This window comes from Harpia harpyja, chromosome 11 (genome assembly GCF_026419915.1).
Source record: "Harpia harpyja isolate bHarHar1 chromosome 11, bHarHar1 primary haplotype, whole genome shotgun sequence".
Lineage (NCBI taxonomy): Eukaryota > Metazoa > Chordata > Aves > Accipitriformes > Accipitridae > Harpia > Harpia harpyja.
The window spans coordinates 36,527,350-36,549,130 of record NC_068950.1 but is presented as its reverse complement, the minus strand read 5'-3'; the positions used below and the strand labels follow the sequence as shown (position 1 = coordinate 36,549,130).

Genomic DNA, 21,781 nt, shown 5'->3' with positions numbered 1-21,781 from the left:
CTACTCAGTGTTGTCTCATGGTAGAAGTCTTTGCTCCACTCTGAATGCTTTCTTCCCCGCCACGGGATGAAAGCACACCCGATCCACACAGTGATGCAGCCATTTCACTCCATCAGGATCCCTAACCTTCACGAGGTGTTATGCAGAGATGGGAAAATGTTTGACATAACATTCCTCACAGCCCCAAACTGGTAAAAGTGCTAGTTCAATAGATTAGATCCTAGAAACTTATGGATACTCAGAGCCCTCAGGAGTTTCCCAGTAGTTGCCAATTTCCTTGGGATGCCCAAGCAACTTCAGCTTTCTGGTGCCAGCCTGGCAGGGTTACTCCATTCTGCTTAGCTGTTAATGTTCAGGATGTGTTTGGGAGAATGTTAAAGTTGTAGTGAAACAAGTAAAATTTATTTAGAAAAGAGACAATTAAAAAAAAAATTGAGAGCTGTGACACTTTCATTGGAAACAACTGAGTTAACTGAGAAAAAAGGAAGATCTGGGGAGATGTTAGCCCATTCTGAATCCCAACTCTTCTGAGACAGGGAAAAATGCACACCTTGGGGTTTTTTTTTTCCTGTGGGTGGAATAATCTCCCCGTTGGGATGCTGCAGTTCTTCTTAATCCTATTGTAAACCTTTGGATCTTTCACTTGATCTGAACCTGAAGATCATACTCCCTTCCCTAGCTCTTTTCCCTCAGAAGAAAAGCAAACTCATTATTTAGGGGGGTTTCTCTGACAGCATAATTTGCAGTAAGAGGTATATAGGGATTAAATGAGGTTCATCTGCATGCATTGGCAAATTTATTGCCTCATCTAGCGTTGGAGAATATGACTACTTAATGCTTAAAATATTTAGTCATGAAAATATGCACATTACATTTTCAGGGGATTCCCACGTGTCTTTCAAATATCCTCCTTTGCAATTTAATGATCTTTGTGTCTATAATTACCTTACAGCCACAAAGTCTGAGCCAGTCAAAGTAACTCTTAGGGGGAAAGAAATTGAAGAAAATCTGCAAGATGTGGTAGAGAAACAAAGTCAACTTACAAGTTCTCAGCCATAGAAACTTAATTATCCGGTCACTTCCTGAGCAACACGTTACTTAGGGCAGTGCATCTGCATGTTCTTTAGGCCACCTTTAAACGCTGAACACCTTCTGAAAGAGTGGAATTTATCAACTTGCCACAAAAAAAATCTGGGAAAGAGCAAGATAATTCATGATGTTGGTGAAAGAATACAGAACAAAACTTCTCATGAATTTTGTGCTTGACTAGTTCTCCCAGTGGGACGATCACTTTTCTCTATAATCAGATTTTATCCTTGGCAAAATTTCTGGTTTCTTTTGAAAAAAAATTTTTCATATTCCATATCGTTCTGTTCCTTGGGAACTTGCACACAAGGCCACTGGGGAACCTGGGCTTGCTTCTTTTTGCTCAAGGGCAGCTTGCTGGCTGAGCTGTCCTGAAGCCAGTGCTAAGGTTTCTAGGTTTTTTGCTGCTCTGCAGGCCATCAGTTTTAGGAGATCTGTATCTCATATTCCATAAACTGCCTAATAGTCTACTTACAGAGCCTTGGAGACTTCAAAAGTTCAGAGCTGTTCTTACTTTATTTCCTAGCCAAATTTTGGAGTTCTTGTTTCCATGGGAGAAGCTGATTTTTCATCCTCTTTCTGCTTCCAGCCAACTCTAATACAGATCTTTTCACCTAAGGTCATTAGTATAAGATGAAAATTCTGGTCTATAGTTACTAGAGATAAAGCTGATCCAAACTGCACTGAAGTCAACAACAAGGCTTCCATTGGTGCCAGTAGCTTTTAGAGGTCATCATTAATATGAGATTGTTGCTGATTCTCTCCTGTCTTCGGTTGTGAGGAGCCGTGATGGAATTGGTAGAAAACTAAGAGTATCTTCGCACTGTTGGGTAGATGCTTACTATAATCAATGTAAAAAGACTGGCTTTCCAGAGGACTGCTCATGGGTGTCTTAGCTGGCCCAGCTTGCTTGCAGTAGGTGTCTGGCTGGTTTTAGATGACTAATCATTTTGTGAGATGGATTCGCCTCCTATTTGAAGGACTTGGGCCCCATGTTCAAGTCGGACAGTGACACTAGACTCATTTAAGCCTTTGGAAAAATTGCACCATCCCCTCTCCAGCATTATATTGAAACAGTGAGATTGTGTGAGTTTTGTGTTTGTGTATTCAGCCTGCACTTGTCTTGTGGATTGATGGTCTCCGTCCCAAGTGATACCAATCTGGGCTGAAGTGCAGCTGCACTTTGTAACAGCTCAAGGGGCACAAAGGTATCAAGTGGTATTGTGTGGTTTGAAAGATGTCGTTTATCTAAGGAAGTTTGTGGTCTGTTTGCTGTCACTCTGTCTTTGCAGTGCTGACTTCCCTTACCTTCACTATCACATTGTCAGGCAAAGAGACCTCACACGTTAGGGCAGATAGCTTTTCCACTTCCAGAGCTGACTTCTTTTCCTTCAGCAAGAAGTGTGTGGGTTGTGTTGCAATCAATATTGCTGCTTGATGCAGTGTGAGTGTAATTGGTAGTAATTTTGCTTGCAGGGAGTTCTTTAAGATGCACGAGTTCCTAAAAAAGGAACAGGAAGAAAGGGAGTCAGTGACTTTTTTCATTGACACTTTCACTTAAAATTCCTTCAAGAATAGTGCCTTAAAAGAAAACAGTTGGGGATACAGTTTTCTACATAGGAATACACTGACAAGTACATTTTCCATCTTTCATGAGTGATCAGGTGTTCATAGGGACATTCTTCACAGTTCAAATGGTGTTAGAAGCCCTCCAAAACAACATTGTGTGACTGGTGACATGACCAAATGACTCCTTGTGGGTGGATCTTGTTGTGGCAAGCTGTGAAATTTACTGCAACCTTTCTGAATTGCCCCCACAAGTAGAAGGTCACTCTAACGTACGTATGCAATGTGATCTTGTGCCATTTCTTGTCCACTTCGGTGCAAAATAGTCTCACTTTAACAGCTCATGGTATCTCAGCCAAGCCAGGTGACTTCCCACTGGCCATAACCCAGCTTTGGGTCTGAAATGACTGTGTGGGTGTCCCTTTAGGAGAACCATGGTGAAGGGTCAGACTGAGGAGCATATATATCAGCTGCTTCTCCTAGTTAAGTGCTAGTAGTAGGAGCAGGAATGTCAAAAAAGTAAGTTCTTACAACAGGAGTAGTAAATTAAGAACGGTGAATATATGAAGCACTTGTCACAGTAAATAACTTCGAAGCCAGAGTACATTTTCATGTCATAATCATTGAATCATTTTTATGAGAAGTCAAAGTAAATTCGTATGTAATCTGTAAAGTATATAAAGAGTTTAATTCATCCAGTAAATCATGTATTGGGAATACTGTACCCAGCTCCAGTTAAGATACACTTCAGAGAAGCTTTAAGGTTTTAAAATCCTTCCACAAGCCCAGAACCTTTGGAAGTTTACCCTTCTCTGGAGCTCATGCTCCATGCAAGTGAACGTCATGCCAATATGTTTCCCATTTCCTGAGGATTAAACTGCTGTGTTTGATGACTCAGGACTTCCCAAGAAGGCAACTCAGTCACTCACTCTGTCTGAAGCAGCCTCTGGTGTCTCAGAGGACATGTCTTCTCTTGTGCAGTGATTCATGATTTCAGAGAAGATCAGCTCGCTCTATTTTTTTTTTTCTTCCCACAAAGTTAATTAATAAAACAGATTTCTATTAGTGGGTGTTGAAAGACTTTGGCTTTCCACCTACACTCCCAAATGTTCTGCATTCCAGGGAGAATGAAAAATGGACCTGTGAATAGAAACAGGAGGGAGGAAAAATGGATCAGATGCTGTATATGGATATAGACACAGTGGCTGGCACTTGATATGATGGAAGAGTATCCTGAATGAAGATGATTTCCTGCAATCATGATTGCTAAAAATACACTACTACAGCAATCTAGTTTCAGAATTAATACATGCAAATTTAGAAAGAAAGATTGGGGCACAGGTTGTGTCTAACAGAAATCAAATTATCTGTTTGGGCCTCCACCTTTACTTCTTGTTCAGGTGGGTGGCCATATGGATGGCAGTTGTTCTGCTGGTGAAAACTGGATCCTTTGCCACTGTCACAGACCTCTGAGACTCCAGTTGGTCAGGAAAAGCACCCGGAGGATTTACCTTATCGTGGCCGTTGTGGACCTGGCTATGCCCATCTGTCTACCCCATCTGTAGCCCCACCATAGAACAGAATTTTTCATCAGCACCAAGAATTAGCCCAAATTGACGCCCAGCATGATGATAACTCCTGTTGACTTCAGCGAGAAAACAGTTGGTCCCACAGGGGACCAGAGGTGAGAGAAGGACAAGATTTGGGGTGTTTCCCCTTCTACTGCTGTATGGGACATCAGACCAGCTCACAATTCTGCAGTCCCACTCTCTGCTGGGTGCAGCTTGCAGGGGAAGAGACCCCTAATTTGCTGCTCTCGCTTGTGGGTAAGAGCACACTGAAGCCTTTCTCCACTGCCTCCCAGGACACTTGTCAAGTCAGGGATACTAAGATTTTCCTGCTCAACTGCAGGAGCTCAGCAGCAAAGTCGTAGACAGGCTCGGAGCGCTTTGGTATCCAGTGCCCTGTCTGGCCACTAGATTTGAATCTCCTGTCATCTGACCCCAGCTTAACGTTTCCAAATTACTCTTGCAAAAATAAAGGCAGTCACAGAAATACCTCTGTCGAGACAGCATGTCCCTGTTTATGTTTGAACGGCCGATACGAATCTGGAGTCCCCCGCGATCAAAGTGCATATTCAGAGAGATGAGCCCCATGTTGTGTTTGAAGTGAGCGCAGCACTTTGAAACAAGGATGGAGCAGGAATAAATCAGGATGAAGGATGTGGGGCATTAACTACTTTACATGAAATCCCTGCTGGAAAGATGTGGCCGGTGTTCCAAAGTTTTCCTTGGAGAGTGCTCGGAAGTTGCATACCAGCCTATTTGTGGAAAGCTAAACAGTTCCCTATTGTCCTTGATGTGAAACGCTTCCCAGATAAACACTTTCCCCCTCCATTGAAGAAAAACGATACAGCCTGTCCAGAGCTCTAACACAGAGGACTACGCTGGACTGCTGCTCAGCCTCTGTGAAGTTGCTGGTTTCTGTTGGCATTGAGCTTTGCTAAAGGCTATAGTTCATATACATGCCAGCATCGTTAAGAAAAGGCTAAGTTATTGACTGAGACTGGGATAATCTTCAAGGGTTTAATAATGTTGTGTGCCCACATCTTTGTGTCTTTGGGTTCATTATACCCCTGGAATGTAAATCCCAATCCACAGTGGCTAAACAAGGTTCACATGGATCTCAAATACTTTTGTGGTATTGTCTCCTCCTGATTTCTGAAGGGGAAAGAAAACATTGCTAGCTGAAATAAAATCACGTGGTTCTCTACAAGGGGAGCAGTAGACCTCTGCTGCTGTAGTGGGTTTAGGTTGTAACATTGCCTGCATTTGCGGCATTTTAAATCATTTTAAGTCATTTTAAGGAATTATTCCTAACACCCACAGAGTCAAGGCATCATATTCCAGCACAAGGAAGATCCAGAAGTCCCTGCCTGAACTTTGGAGAGAAAAAGCTGATTTCTGAAATCAGCAGTGCTAAGAATCAAGGCTGTCTAACACCAGGGTAATACTGGGGGTGGTTTGGTCCAGGTCAGTGGGTAGCTCTTCTTCTGCTTCTCCCATCCTGGCAGAGGCAGATCTGAAGGACCTTGTTATACCTTCACCTCTGACTCCAGTTTGGGCACACACGTGGTTTTGTTGGGTGCCTCCTTCCTTCCTCCATAGTGCCACCCAGGCTGAAGACCTCTTCCCAGGAGCAGGGGGGCATTCCACTCATTGACCTACAGTCAATGGATGCAGTAGATGCACAGATTGGCTTTTTGCCACCATTTTGTCAAAGCAAACCTTGCTTTGCATTTGTGACAAAGGAATCGTCTTTCTTCCCCTAGAGGCTTGTGATTTCTTGCTAATGTTAAATGAGAATTTTGCACGTGTATCAAGCTTACATGTAAATTAGTTTTTAGGTCGCAAATGAAATTGGAAAGTGCAACTTCCATTGACATTTAGCAGGCATTGAGGTTTTAAATCCCTGAGGCAATTTTAGAAACATCCCCCTCAAGGAGAAAGGACATTGAGTTGAAAGAAAGCAGAGTTAACAGGGGTTTTGTTTGTTTGTTTTACAAATGTAGCCATAAATTTAGGGCCGTTTCTATGTATTCAAGCATTCATGCTGATAGCAATCATTGCTGAATGATCAGCAATTCCCACTCAAATCAGTGAAAGGCGGCAAATGAAATGCACAGGCAACCAGAAGTGTTTTAAATGAGATGATGGAGCAGGAGACTGATTTTATTTTCTTCTTCTTTCACTACTGGGGTGCACTGTCCCACCTCCCTCCCTCTTTACCTCCCCTGCCTTTCCAAGAAACCCCTGGTCAGTCTGCGAATGACAGACCTGATGAGGTCTTGGGGTCCTATGGGGTTTCTAATTGTTGGACTCTGGTATCTAGGAAAGGGCTGAGCTCATACCTGAGCCCTTCCTCATAAAGCCTGACTCCTTCCTGCTTATTTTCATATCAGTAAGGACATACACTGTTTTTTGATCTCTGTGCTACTTGGGATAATTCAGTTACAACTGGCTGTCAGATTGAGTCTTACTAGAGGTAAGGGAGGAGACCGAGGGACAGACAGGCGCATGTGCAGGGTGTCGTCATTTGCTCAGGAAAAGAGCACTGCTTGAGTAGCCTGTGCTTCTCTTCAGAACTAACATCTCCGTCTCAGCGGGCCTGGTGGGGCAGCCCCAAATGCTTAGTCTCATTGCAGAGATGAGTCAGATAAATCGTTCTGTGGTTTTAATTAAAACATCTTATGTGGGCAGCGTTTCAACAGCACGAGGTGGCAGTTTTGCAGTGTGGCCCGCGCTTACCTGTCCGCAGTGTTCACGTGGCCCCACCAGCACAGTGTCTCTGAACCTTTGCTGTATTTCTTTTCACTGTCTTCATGTGAGGTGGGGAGTTACTCCAGGGTTGGATGGAAAACTGCGGCGTAAAGAGTTTTTTAACTCCCTGAGGGAAACTATGACAGCACAGCTCATTTAGCATTAGTTAAACTACTAACCCCTAAACCACTGAGCGATCCCTCCCCTATTGGGATTTGGTGGGCAGCGCTCAGGCCAGGAGAGCTGTGAAAGCATTGGCAGCACTGTGTGCTCCAAATAAATAGGAGACACGTCTCGGCCACCGTGGAGCGTGACGCAGAGGTCATCTGAGTCTCCTTCCCAGTGCCTAAGGCTCACACGCTCCGCTCAGCACTTTCTTGTACAGATGTTTCCTGTGTGGAGCTGCTTCCAGTGAAAGTAGAAGATTTGTATGGGCATGTGTTTCTGGGCTTAGTGTCGCCTGGTACGTGCCTGTCAATCTCACACTTGTGGTATGGAGACATCACCTATCCAGGATTGATAGGTGCCAGGGTAGACTGCAACAGCAGAAAAAAAAGTCAAGGGCTTTCTGCGTCTGACACCAAGCTAACGCAAACAGTGTAGCAGAAAATGGGGTTCCCTAGGGGCCCTTTTGGCTAAGGCAGCATCCCTGACCCATGCTGTGAATCCAACACTTACAGTGGAAGGTGGTCTGAGACAGAGAGGAGTCCTCACTTATTAAAAGATGAAGTCCTTAGGGGAGAACTAGCAAGGAGTGATATTCAGTGTGGATTAAGAAGCAGTGGCAAAAGCTGAATGAAGGTTGCAAGCGCAGAAGTTGAACCCTTGCTCCTCCAGACCCTTTGAAAATGAAGTGTGTATTCCAGTGCAGGGCCATGTTGCAGAGACAACCTGATCCCATGAGGTTGGTAGGAGAGCGCTCTCTCCACGGATAGAGAAGACAGGTCACTTTAATAATGTATACTAAAAAACAACTTTAAATTACTGAATTATTCTGAGAATGGAAGAGTGATTTTGAGATAAAAAGTCCTCTGCTAGCAAAGGAATATTGGCTTTTCTGTAGTTTGAGCTGGATTACAGCACCACCTCAGGAGAAGTCCTAGTTTGGTCACTCTCAAAGTGTTCCAGCTTTGTGTAGTGATAAGAAGCTAATGTGACTGCTAGAACCCATGCCAGATGCCAAGCATAGTTTTGACGAGTCTCTGACGTCTGTTAGACTTGCGATGTTACACGCTTTTCAGTAGCTAGGCAGTGCTACAAATACTAGGCTGTGATACCCTCTCAAACAACTGGCACATAGATAAAGCATTTCCAAGCAAACAAACAAACACAGACTAAGAAAACACACATGCACATACAATGGAGGGAGGAGGCTTCCTAACTGACTTACTGTGCTCTGGGGAGCAGCAGAACAAGTGGTTTTCATTTTCCTGGTGTTTCACTTACTGCCGTGTGGGGTTCTCTTCACGGGAGGAGAGCTGGGCTTAGTCATTGGTTTTGTGTATGGTTGTGTGTGTGAGTGTATAAACAGTTTATGTAGAAGTTCGGTCTGCTCAAGCTTGTGACAAGAGCCATTTGTCATTCATGTTCACACCCCCCGTGAAGGTTTCAACCACTGTCAATCCCATCTAATTTATGGTTTTTCCTTGACAAATTAAATCTGCAGAGATTACACAAAGGGCACGTGAGGATTTTGATATCTGTCTGGTCAAGGAAGCTAGTTGGCCTAATTCTTCTGCTGGGCCAGCAGAAAGCCCCTGGTAGCCATGCATGGACATTCCCTCCCTTTCCTCTATTGGAAGATGACTGGCACCAGAATTTCTCCAAAGACCCATCACTCTCCTCCCCCTTTTCTCAGCAGAGGCTGTTAGTAGGGGACCTAAGTAGACCTCCATGACTCCTGATGGCCAGTGCTAACCAGTTAGACGCAGGAGGAAGGAAGGACCACCTTTATGCCGACCCTCCTCCTCCTGCATTTTTAGCTGTGTTGGTAACTCCTTGGAGCAGGTGAGCCCCCAAAGCTCCTGTGCAATGAGGTCTACAGCAGAGTTCAGGGAAGGAGGCTGCAAAGGCTCTCACTTTTGTATGGTTGAGTGCTGTGTCATTGTATCCTCATGATGCTCTGGCTGTATCTGTCTGTCATCGTCTCGTACCCTTCACTTGTCAGTTTGCTGAGGTGGAGCTCTTTAATGTGTGCGTAGTTTATTTCTGGGAATCTGAAATGTCCCAATAAAAATAATAATAAAAGACATTGCAATGAAGGAGAGAGATTTTCTGGGGTCAGTGCAAGTTCTCCTGTTTCAAGAGAAGAAGACCAGGGCCCTGTTGTTTGTAACTAATCAATAAGATTTGCCCAAGTTCATTAAAAATCAGTCTTTCTTGTGGTCTCAGATGCCTCCTAGATATTCAATCTGTAGTTCAAGGTTAATCGCATAGGTTTCAATTAACAACCAAAAAAGAGAATATAAAACCTTCTTTTCTTCCTTAAGGTTTCAGCAGTAATGTGCATGCTTCATTAATGAAGAATTTTAATGAAGAATGGATTTGTCAGACAGAAATAAGTATTTGATACAAAGCAGTTTCATCAGCATGAGTTAATACAGACAGGGAACTCGGTGAAACCAGGCTAATATGTAGAGAGACCTTATGTAAAGTCCATTAACATTAGAGTTGATAGAACAGCATTAGGCATTAAAGCAAGTGGAGTTTGGAGGAAGAAGTCTCCTGCCTTCATCATGTTTCAAGGGCTCTGTCCATTACCGCACAGTAAAAATACCCACAGACAGGCCGAAGTGTTGTCTGAATAGGGTTTCTGACAACTGTTTTGTTCTTTTCTTGGAAGCACTCAGGCCCTGTGATAAAAACAATGCCAAGGGGCTATAACAGTATTTTGGAGAAAGGCAGACTGACTCTGTGTTCCTTTTTTTAGCTCAGCAGCCGTCAATGGCTAAGCAGATCAGATGTTTTACAGTGTCAGCTACAGAGAGGAAAAGTGGATTCAGTGTAACAGAGATGTGAGATCTCTTGCAGGCATGGTCTTCTTATGGCTCTTTGGTTCCGCACTTCTGCCTGCTGCTCGCTTTAAGTGGTCCACGTCTCTCTCCTCCTAGTGATAGCAGCTACTTATGTGCCTGCGTTATCTGTCATCTTGCAATTGTAAAAGCCTGGACTGAACAAGGTACTTAAGGAAGACAAGTTGCCATGCTTGTACAGATTTGTGATGCACCCGGTATCTCATGTCTGCTAGGGCCCAGCTTCAAGAGCATCAGAGGGAAGTGCACGAAACAGCGCCAGGCATACATTGAGTAATCTGTCCTTAGTTTAAGTCTGAAGTCAGTGAAAATGTTTTAGTCCCTCAAGCTAGGGATTTGGTACCTTGCTCCATTGATGTCTCTGTAGAGAGTTTATTTTTAAGATGTGATGGAGAATACGGACTCCCGCAGATGTTTCTTCTCTCCGGAGGATCCAGCAGAGAAGGGAAACCAATTCCCAAAGGAGACAATCTGGGAGCAGAATTCAATTTGGATTGCAAATGAGTGAGATACAGACAACAGTTGTGTATTAGCTGTAATTCTACTGAGGAATCAAAATCGAGCAGCCAGTTTGGGGGGTGGGGTTTGTCAGTCAGCTTCTTCATCTTGAAACCTGGCTGGATGGCAGCTACTGGGATGGAACAAATGCATCCTCACTTTCTTTTCTATGCTTAAACTGAGGTCAGGAATGGTTTGGGAATAACAACGCATGAGATGAGAATAGTTCTGCAACTGAATTAGCAAACCTGCCTTTACGCGCGGCTATACAGCTCAGTGTCCCAAAAGCTGATGCTGACTAGAGAGGAGCAGACAGCCACAGACATCAAGAGCTCCATTGACTTAAAATGGAGCTAGGAGAGAGATGAGTTTTGGTGAGTATTTCTAGTTTGATTGTGGCAGCTGGAGGAGAAAGAAGGATTTGTTCAGCCCTTGGCTTGCTTTCCAGTCACTGGAGTCCGAGATTGTAACTGCCGAGATGAGATGGTGTCATTTAGTCACCATTGTCCGGTTTCTCAGACACTGCCCAAACCACCGTAAATACGCTGTAGAATCAGAACTGGCCCAAAACCTAAGCCCAAACCAAAACTTTGGAAATGTCACAATTAGACCTGAAGAAACTTGATGTTGCAGATTGGGCCGAACTGGGTAAGAGTTTTATGCTTTGCTGAACCTGTTGAATGATGGAAGTTAATTTCCAGCACCTGAAAAATCTGCTGTGTATAATTAATATGACATCACCTCAAAGAAACACAGAAAGATCAGAGAGTTTATAAAGAGGAAACAGAAATTACATTGCCCAGTAATAAGTCCTCCATTTTTCTTATTAAAGCAATATATATGTGTTTATTAAAAAGTTATTAAAAGGAAAGAGCAATATATTTACTCTTGTTACTAATGGTTCTCAAGCAATAACAGAAAAAAATATGTGGAATAAAGCTTGAAAATATTCCAGTTCAATAAAAATGCAACCCTGAAGTCTTCTTTTGTGGTGTAATACCATCACTTTAGATTCATCAGAAAGCTTGTGTACTCTTGGCAAATTTGGACAGAAGTCAGGATTTCCAATCCAGAGGTAATGCTGATACTCCAACATCTGTTTCTGTCCAAAATCAGGGAGGAGAAGCAGAAATATTGAAAATTCATTGCAAAGTCAGCACTCAAAAATTTATTAGAAGACACTGAAACTTTTCAGTTAACATTATGTGGCAAGTCTTTCAGTGGTACATGGACATATAGGAGTTGTAATTTGAATGTGAAGTCCTTTCTGTCCTCTGTGAAGTAGACTTCCAGAATGAACCAGATGTCCCAGGACAGCTGCAGAGCTATGTGCTCCCATGCTGAACCAGGATGCTTGAGCAGAAAAGAGCCTGTCTTGATGTATGGGGTAGGTATTCTGTCCAAGGATCTTTAAGTACAACTTCCATAAGACAGTGAGGCACCAAAGAGCTGTATCATGAATGTTTTGCGTAAACCAAACTGCCCAGGCTGAAGTAGCTTAGCGCTAAATTGGTATGGTGATAGTAAGACAGTGAAGATTTAGGGAATAGAGTCTGAGGTGAGGCTTTGTGTGTCATGAGCAGAGAAGGTTCTTATTTGCTGTTAATGTGGGAGATGGAAGCAAGAATGGAGGGTCGACCCATCCTTCCTCTGTGGGCACAGCCCATCTTCTGAGGCTGGAGTGTGCAGCTTACAGAGTTTACACTAAAGATGCATGAAAAAAAGATTATTCAGTTCAAGAATTGAACTAACAAGTCGAGAAGGGGAAATAAGTTCAGAGCTATCTGAAGTGGAACATTTTGAGGACATTTTTGAAGGCAGGGGTTGAGTTTTGGGTTTTTTTGTCATTTTTATTTAGTAGTTGGGTTTTCCTTTTTAATTGAGATCAATTTTTAAACAAAAAAGGTCACTTTGTAGCATTTAAATCTTTGAAAACAGAAGACAAAAAAATCAAAAGCTTTGCTCAGAAAGTGCTGAAATGAAATATTTTGAGTTTTCTGAAATAAAAGAATTCATATGAAAATGTGGAAATGGCATGTTACAAATGTTTCGGCTGTCCTGTCTTTTTTCAGCAAATTCAACTGCTTAAGTTGCAGAAAGCTTGCATTTCTTCTCCTATGCCCTAGATCAGATCCACTTTTAATGAAATGGAATAGATAACAAAAGTATTACTCACTTCTCTTATTTTATAGTTTCTCAAACTGGGAAGGAAAACATCACCATCTATGGGAATATCTTGACCTCACAAGCTTTTCACTTCATTTATGCACATAGTTGAGGGTTTGCATATATATGTGTGTATAGTGAGGACCAAATTCCCTTTCAAACTAAGGCCACAGTTCTTGAACAACACTGACTCTTCCCAGAGAAATAGTCTGACATGGATTCTGAGTCCAGAGATACCATCCAAGTTTGGGGTCAACTGTAATCTAATTTAACTACTTCACCTAATTTAACTGCTCATGAGATGTAGTTGACTCTGGTACAAAAATGAAAAAACAACTTTGTTTCCAGATTCTGTTAAGAAATGAAAATGCTTTAACTTTAGCTTACAGGCCTAAGGCAACTGCATCCTAAATAAAATAACCTCATTATAATTAAGCCAATCAGGTGAGGGTATGATCAGGGTTTTCACAGGTGTTCTCTTTTGCTGTCTCTTGAGGCCAAATTCATCCTCAGTAATTTATGGCACTTACCTGAAGCAGCTCAGTTAAGTTAGGTATGGGGAGAATCTAATTCTCCGATCTCTTCTTTGGAGTTACTCTCTTTTGCAGTAAAACAAATTTTTATATATATATATATGTATATATGCTTTCATCCTGAAGGGGATGAACTCCGTGGTGGTATGCACTGATGTCACCTGGTTATGTGAGAGACCGTGGTCTAAATCCATACTCCACATCACTAGTAAGAGGCCCTATAAGCTATACTGGGGTGGGTTAGGATTTCTGCCTGGTTTTCTGTTCTCCTTTTGTTTGCTGCTCTCCCAAGAGCTTTGAAAATCAGTTTCAACCTAGCGTGGAAGAGAAAAAAAAATGTAAAACTTCTTGTGGGACAGGACATTCTGGTGCCCGTCTTGTGGGTGTGCATCAGTGCTCTCTCTGAGAGATGCGTAAGGAAAAAAAAGCAAGAAGCAGATGTCTCTGTGGCCTGTGGCAAGGGGAGCGAGGATGCGTGCGAGGGACTGACGAATTCCTGCCTTGACAAAGACTTCCAAACTGGAATTTATGAGAACCCGTCTATAATAAAATGCTCTTTACTTAGTGTCTGGCTGTCATCCGGGTGCATCCCAAGAACAGTGGCACAAGGATAAAGCTGCCACATCACACATTCCTTGCTATCACCACAGCTTCTCTTTTGATGAAACAAAATCTTTCCTTGTCTGACAGTTCTGAAAATTGAAGCAAGAAAACCTCAGCAATGTTGCTGTACTTGCAAGCGCGTGCAAAGCATGGCAGTCTTCTGAGCAAAACTTTTCCATTGCTCGCGCTACAAAGACAAGATGCAAGTAACAAATTGGCAGACTTGCATTTTAGAAGATTCTGCACATATCTGAGGGAACAGAAACGTTACCGCAAGATTGCTGAAAAAATAGATTGATGATTTAGTTGTGTGGAAGATGTGTATGGTCAGCAAAGGCATGTCCTCTCTCACGAGCTAAAGCAAGGGCAAATTCCTGGCCCTGCTGAAGCCCAGGGAAGGCTTGACGGGACTCACCCCAAACGTTATTAGCATTACTCCAGCAGGGTCAGTGGGCAAAGGCATTAGTGGGGTCCACCCTGCCTGATGGTGCCCTCAGACAATTGTCAATGAATTGGTTGTTGGGAAAATCCCTGTTGGTGGGACGAGGTGCGATGAAAGGTGTAGTGTTAACACCACGCAGCCTCCTCTACCGGTGGGGAAAGGTGGGTTATTCGCAAGGGTCGCTCAGAGCGGGAATGAAATGTGGATGCTCTGATTCACCTGGTTATCAAGCCCGGAGATGGTCACGGCCCTCTGAGCTGCAGAAATTGGATGCCTGATGTCAGGGGTAGGAAGATGCTTGCCTAGGCAGGGAGAAAGGCATGGCCAGACTGCCAGGTGGCTTGGGGTTGAATGAAAGTGGGACCTGGGCAATTTGAAGCCTGGGAATTATTAAAAGAAGCTATTACAGGACTTCGTGATGTTAATGTCATTTTTCCAATCAGGTCCACTCGATAACCCTAGCAAATCCTGATGATGAGTCAATTTTCTATTGTCAGTGCCAGCACAGAGCGACACTAGAGACCACAAGGCAGAGAGAGAAATGCTGAGACAGCCTAATGGAGCATATAGCTCAGTGTAAACTACTTGCGTGTTTTGTTCTGTTCTTTTAATTCTTGAAAAGAATTAGAAAAGGATGGCGAATTTCACCAGAAGTTAAACAAAACCACAGGGGTCTTTGTCTGTGGATTAAGCATTTTCAAGAACTAGCAAGAATAAATGTTTCCCTGTTTTCATTCTGTTTTCTGTACCTTAGGACCAAGCCACATAGGATATTTGCTGAGACTCCCAAGTTTTCTTGTTTGGACTCTGTTATTTTAGAGAACTTGTTTTGCAGAACTGTGCATCCCAGGGAAGGAAATTAAGGTCAGAGATGAGAAAAACCCACCTAAGGGCCTGAAATACTTTTAGTTTCTCAAAGACCACCCTGTGTGGGAATGATAGATTAAAAAATGGGTGGAACCTCTAAGCCTGGAGTTGTATAAAGTTATTCAAGAAAAATCTCTGAGATCTTTGTGTGGACCAAGATATTTGGGTGGTACTTTCTCACTCTTTCTTCAGAAGAGGCACTGTGGCCTCACAAACTGAAAACTAGCCCTGCTTTTTCTCTGGCTTTAAAAATAACTGTGTATCTTGAAAAGCTGTCTCAGCAGTAGTGAAGGAGTGGGAAAAAAAGTGTATTATATCCCCATGGTTTCATACAGTGCAGCTGTGCTAACAGAGTGTATTGAGACTGAGACCAAAGGAAAGGCACGAAATAGTCCATGAAAAGATCGGTTGAATCTAACAGTAAAGCTTCACGCAATGGGGAGATCTATAGTTGAGGTATCCTATTGCAGATGGGAGGTTTTGTCCTTTTTTTTTTCTTTAGGGGGAAAAAATCCAGAATATTAATAAATTCGAGCCCTTTGTATTAATACATTTTTTGCTGAAATCAATGGGAAAGTTATTTTCTGATGGAAGTCTACCTTACTTTGGATTAAAATCTTTAAATATTCTTACAATATATTTGGATTAAATATCCATATTCTGTGGGATTAAAAGTTTTAATTTTACTTCTGGCTGAATGTCTGTAGGATGGTGATCAGATCTGGAAACAACCAGGCCTCTGGATTTATTAAATCAGTTTAAAAAAAAATTCATTTTTTGGAAAGAAGCAAGCATGCATCAATGTACAGCCTTCAACAGTCCCTCCTAGGTCTTGGGGTAATTATTAGTAGTACAGGAATAATGGACCAAGTATCGACCAAATGTAATATGCAGTTGCCACAGTGGAGCTATTCCCCCTGCGTCAACTCTAAAGTACAAGTGGTTAGTTTATAACCCTCTTTAGGTTACAGCATTTTAATGTTTCTTCAGTGTTTATTTATTCTCTTCCCAAAGAATGTTCTGAAATATCGAGTTTACAACCTGTGGCTCATGTGATGGTAGTGGAAACAATTAAGCTAGAAGCTTTCAAAGCCACCACTGGGATTTTGATGCCCAAACTCATTAATTTTAATAAGAAGTGAGCTGCCAGTCGTCTTAAGTGGTTTCTAAAATCTCAACCCATAAAAACACCTCTCTACTGGTTCCAGTTTACTAGGAGCTCAGAGCAAGGTAAACACGTGTAACAAAATAGTAGGTGTTAAAAGGTGGAAAGTATGTGTTCAGATGTCTCTAAGACCATTCAAGGAACCAAATGGCGGCCCCAGCCTTGAGCTGGCAGATGTGGGCTGACGTGGGGGCTGCTCCTCCCTTCAGCGTCTCAAGGAATTACTGACTGATCAGAACATGAGGCACAGTTTCAGTGGCAAGGAGAAGAAAGTCAATGGAAACAGAGATCTTGGCAACAGCTCAGTTCCAGCTGTGATGATCACATTGTTTGTCTACTTTGGGCACTCACATCTGCTCCATGCTTTTGCCTTCTTAACGTGTTTCTGCCCACCACAGCCTTGTGGTCGGGGTAGTGCTCTTCCCCCCAGTGCGCTGATGGACGGCTGGGTTGCAGGCAGACCTGGGTGAATTCACACCACACAGTGAAGAGCAGAGGTGTCCAGAGCAGTACTAGAATGAGCTGTCTTTGGGCAGTATCAACCAGCTTGTATTCCCATTGCTTTGGCATAAGTGCAGCAGGCAGTGAGGCCGGGGCTTTCTTGCTGCCCATTGCTGCCTGCTGCCATTGCAGTTACCCACATGGTGTTTGTAGATTCTTGGTCCAAGTCCTTCCTACCTGCCTAACCTGTCCTACCCAAGTTCACGCTGTTGTCTTCTAAGCTGCTAAATGGCTGCATTTGCATGCTGATACTTCACTGATCCACCATCATGGTTGGATAAAAATTAAGAACTGTCTGCCTGAGGGACCCACCCGATGCAAACCTGTGAGAGCCTTTCATTTTACATGAGTCTGGAGATGACTTTGCTTCAGCCATGAGCCTATGTCACAGCCTAAGAAGTCTTGAAAGCTTTGGAGAGCAGCAGGATCTCACAAAGAAAGGTGCTGCACTGATGAAAACTCATCCTTAACGTGAATCATGGAAGAAAGTCTTGATGGGGAAAAAAAATCCAGAACCAGCAGATCTCTCTGTGATGTAAAATAGAGCATGGAGTGAGTATGAATGAGTTTGAAAAGGACTCACTCCGAGTCTGAATGCTAGGAAAAATATGAGATTTTCTTGTGTATTTTATTAATGAAAGCAACTTTGGAGAATTTTAGAATTAGTTTAAACAAGTGCTTTTCTTTTCTGTGTCTGTCATATGATCTCTGAAGAACTTCATTAGCGTTGGCTACAAGTGACAAAGTTACTGCAGTTTTTGCCAGTGAGTCTCGCAGTAGCAACGATTAATTATCAGTAGCTATTCGAAGGACCTTTGGGTGAAACACAATGCAGTGGAAATAGAGATGACCATCTTGACTGCTATTGTAATGGACTTCAAAAAAACCAAAAAGAAAAAAAAAACTGCCATTAGTAGTAGATGTGACTTTTTTGGATGAGAACAAAATGTTCCATAAATGAAACATGTGGTTTCACTTGCAGCACATTTTGTACATTGTCACCAATGAAGTTCAGGATTTTTTATTACTTTTTCATTAAAATGTCTTACTGGTTTCACTCAGGAGGCAAAACTTTTCACGTGGCTTTAATTGTTTCTGTCATAAAAGTCATAGCATCCATGTAATAGAAATAGTTTTGCAGACCACAGCTTCATACTGCCTACTAATTCTCTTCCATTTTCTGTACCTACAAGTCACTGGGCCATCCCAGAGACAGAAAAAGTTCCTCTCTTGCAATTAAGACCAAACAGGAACTTCTACTGAAGTTAGGGTGAAAAAATCACTTTCTGTCAGTACTGGCTTATTAGATTTTTGTTTCAGGTATCTTAGCTCACAAATGTAAGTTCACAGGGCCGCATATCAAAGGAGAAAGTTTGTATTGACTTTTTTCTAAAATTAGTGAAACTCTAGAAGATGAAAACAATAAAAGGGCTTTTTCTGCATAGTTCCAGTCAGATGCAAGAGGTGGTAGTATTTCAAACAGGAGCGAAGAGCTCTGGCAGTATTGTTTCAAGGTGGCTTTGGACAGGTCATTTACCCCGGTTTTTGCTTCATTTCTCCATTATACATAAACTGCTGGAGTTCAGGTCTCACATATCCCATCCCAGCAGCCTAGCTATTAGACCATGCTTCTGTCATCAGTCTGGGCTTCCCTGTCAGCAATCCTAACTCGGATGAACAAGCGTAATTAGCATTGCAGTCAAAACAGTGACTTGTTTTCCACAGATGATATCCAAAGTTGAAAAAAAGAGATGGGAACTAGTGTTATCTCATTAATTTAAGATCAGCTGCTGTTATGGTATCTGTTTTCCTCAGAGGGAGTCACGGTTTTGCCATTTAACCTTCAGCCCAGCGGGGGAGGTGACGTTGACCCCTACCGCAGCCTCTAAAGCCTGTAAGAAGTAATTAAAATGCCAGAAAACAGCAATAGCATATCAACTGCCTTTTCCCCCTTTCTCAGTTTAGTGTTTATTTGAAAGCTTGCTAGGAAATGCCACTGCTGTCTTTAGTGGCTGCCTCAGAGCAAAAACCTTTCTCCCTGTACACCTTCTTAGCAGTTAGGAGCACCCACCAAGTAGCGCAGTCCTCTGCTTTCACTTTTTTCTTAGCACGATCCCTCGCTTATTCATCAAATGTTTAAATGTTGTGGTTTGCAGTTCAAGGATGACAAAGACAAGCCCAGCCTTGGAAAGGTCCTCAGCAACAGCCCTGCCTGCTGTCCAGCTTTCTGAGCAGGTCCCACTGACATCTCCTTCCCTGAAGCCCCTGCAGATGGATGAAGAAGACAGCCTGTCTCCTCACCTCCTGTTGCCAGATAGCATCAGCCAGCTGGAAGAGTTTGGCAGGCAGAAGAAATGGCACAAGAAGCAGCACAAACACCATCGCCAGAGGCAGTTCAATGATCTTTGGGTTCGGATAGAAGACAGGTGAGTCGTAACTTTTCTGGTCCCTGTGATCTTCCTGCTGTCTCCTAACTAGTTGCTCTTTACAGATCCCAGCTCTTGTTGATTAGACCGTAAGGAGGGTTGAAGAAAGGCTAAATGGGAGAGACAGGGAGTGAGGTGATGGTTTTGGAGCCTAATGAAGAACTAGGAGGAAGGCTCATAGGCATGTTTGATCTAAAACTAAAGAGAAAAAAAGCTAATGCTTAGAATATTTAAAATACACTGAAACAAAGACTTGTCAGAGTAAAAACAGGAAAAAAATTAGAATGGAAAATATTCTGTGTTTGCCCTCTTTCTTCCAATGATTATTTTCTAATCTTTACTGTCAGTTTTCAGCCCCAAAACTCGCCCATTTTCCAACCATGCAGAATATTCCTGGGAGTTTTTAAGATTCTGACATATCTGACTTTCAGTCTTCTTAACTATGTTCATGTTCTATGAACTATGTTCATGTTCTAAAAATGAAATGTTTTAACTCTCAGACTGCATTGAAAACAGCAAACGGGCAAAATGAAGTATTTAACTAAGGCCTCTATGTGAAGAGAATGAAGGTAGGCACATTTCTGTGGCCAATCTTGAGCCAAGGTTAAAATCTCCAATTCGGTGTTTGAATAAGAACCTTCATGTTTGACCGGGGCTTCTCGATGTGTGCTTTTAGGATTCCTGGGCAATTTATTCTCCCACCTCTAAAACTGGGAAAGCTCAGTGCTTTTATCTAGGCCGAGTCATGGGCAGATAAACAACCACAATGTTTATAGAGCTCCTAACAAGTGAAAGGAATGAAATAATCTGTTGGGAACTGGCTGCTTGCCTATACATATAATAATTGTCTCTGAGCATTACTCTTATTCCCATTTTCTTTGCAAGTATAATGAGTCAGAGTCTCTCATTGGCTTCTCCCTTTGCTAAGGAAAAAACTCCTCATAGTTGTGGTTTGTTTCTTGGGGTTTTTTTTAAATTTTTATTCATTCTTTTTAATGGAGCAGTTGCCTCTTTTTTTTTTTGTAGTTTATTGTATTCTGAGGGTGAGTGCTGTAAGAGTTGTTATTAAGGTGGTGCATATTAATCTTAACATAGTAAGGCTATTTCTGAGGTTACTGCCAGCCTTGGTAAGGAGGATTCATGTGTTTTGTTCTTAAAGTGTGTTCAGTGGTTGGATCCTCCCCACAGAGGATGTTTAAGCATGAACTAAGAGGCATTTGGTTCAACATAGTTGATTGCCTCAAGGACAAGGGACTTTTCCCTTTTTCTTCTGCCTGGGTGCCACCAAGTCATGGTGTCCCATGATGTCCCAGCATTTCACAAGGGTGTCTGGTCCAGCTCACCATATGTGTCATACAAGTGAGGTGCTTAAATAGATCTGGTGGGAGCCTGGCAGTTAGGCACAATCCTTCTGCCCCCATCCTATCTATCCAGAAAGGATATTGTGCCTGATATGGCTGTGGAAATGTGCCACTGGGGGCTTAAAACAGTAGTGCTTCCATAGCTTTGGTGGACTTTTGTGCCTTTTGCTGGTTTTATTTCAGTAAGAAATGTTCCTAGGAAAAGTATTTAAAAGGGTAGTTCCCCAGGTTAGAGTTAAATTATTCACTCTGTGCTCCTGTGAGATTTCATCTGAATCAAAACCTTTTAACCCTCTACTTCCATTTCATAAGGATGGAGATTGGGATAAGGAAACATAAGTTTTCACTCCCACCATGCTGGTGATGAACCAGACACTGTGTGTTGCCTGCCTTGCTGAAAGATCCCAGGGAAATATTAGTGGGAGATCACAGCCCTGGAAATGAGGAAAGGCTGGAAGAAGGGAAGTCTGCCTTAGTGCTTTCAGATGGTTTTAGTGCTTCTACAGTTCTGGAGTAACTTCTGGTGTTTTCCTGGAAACAAAACAAAACAAAAAATACAAACTGTTCAGCTAAATCAGAGACTCACAACCAGCTCTGGTTTCTCCATAAATTGGATGGGGTCTCAACTTTCATAAACCAGCTGCTGCATATTGTGCTTTTGGCAGTTGGGTTTCATCAACATTAATTGCAAGCTGGACCTTGCACAAGGCAATAAACAGTGAGTTCTTTCTAACTGGTTCCTTTCTGATTGGCAAGAAAAGAGCAGAAATGTGTGCCTGTCACCAGACTTCGTAGCATGATCATTCTTGGGAGGAAACAGCTAGGATGGCTAATAATATGGGCAGCGAAGTGTTACCTGTGCAGGAGAGAAGCATGTGAACTTACATTGTATTGCCTCAATAATGTTCACCAGCACTCAACAGTGAGACTGTTAGCACTCATTTTTGGAGGATAATCAGTGTACTAGAAGGTCACACTCTGGCCTGTCCCGTAGATCCATTGTGCATTTGCGTATACTTAAATTGGAGCCCCCCATGTTCTCTATATGGACTGAGGTCTCTGCATATAGTATTACCTTGAGCCCATGGCCCCGTATTTCCAAATGGTTCTTCCTCCAGTTTGAGTTTCCTAACTCACCTGTTGTCACCTGAAACTTCACTTGTTCACCTTTGAGACAAAGTAGAGGGATTTAAGTCATTGTTACGGCTTTTGGGTG

The 21,781-nt window shown here is 42.6% G+C and overlaps 1 protein-coding gene across 1 annotated transcript in view; it reads left to right on the top strand.

Moving 5' to 3' along the window:
• TRABD2B (TraB domain containing 2B) overlaps positions 1-21,781 on the top strand; it is a 299,654-nt gene that overhangs the window by 254,048 nt on the left and 23,825 nt on the right. The window contains exon 6 of the mRNA XM_052802030.1: positions 18,935-19,204. Coding sequence (XP_052657990.1) covers positions 18,935-19,204 — 270 coding nt within the window. The remainder of the gene's footprint in view (positions 1-18,934; positions 19,205-21,781) is intronic.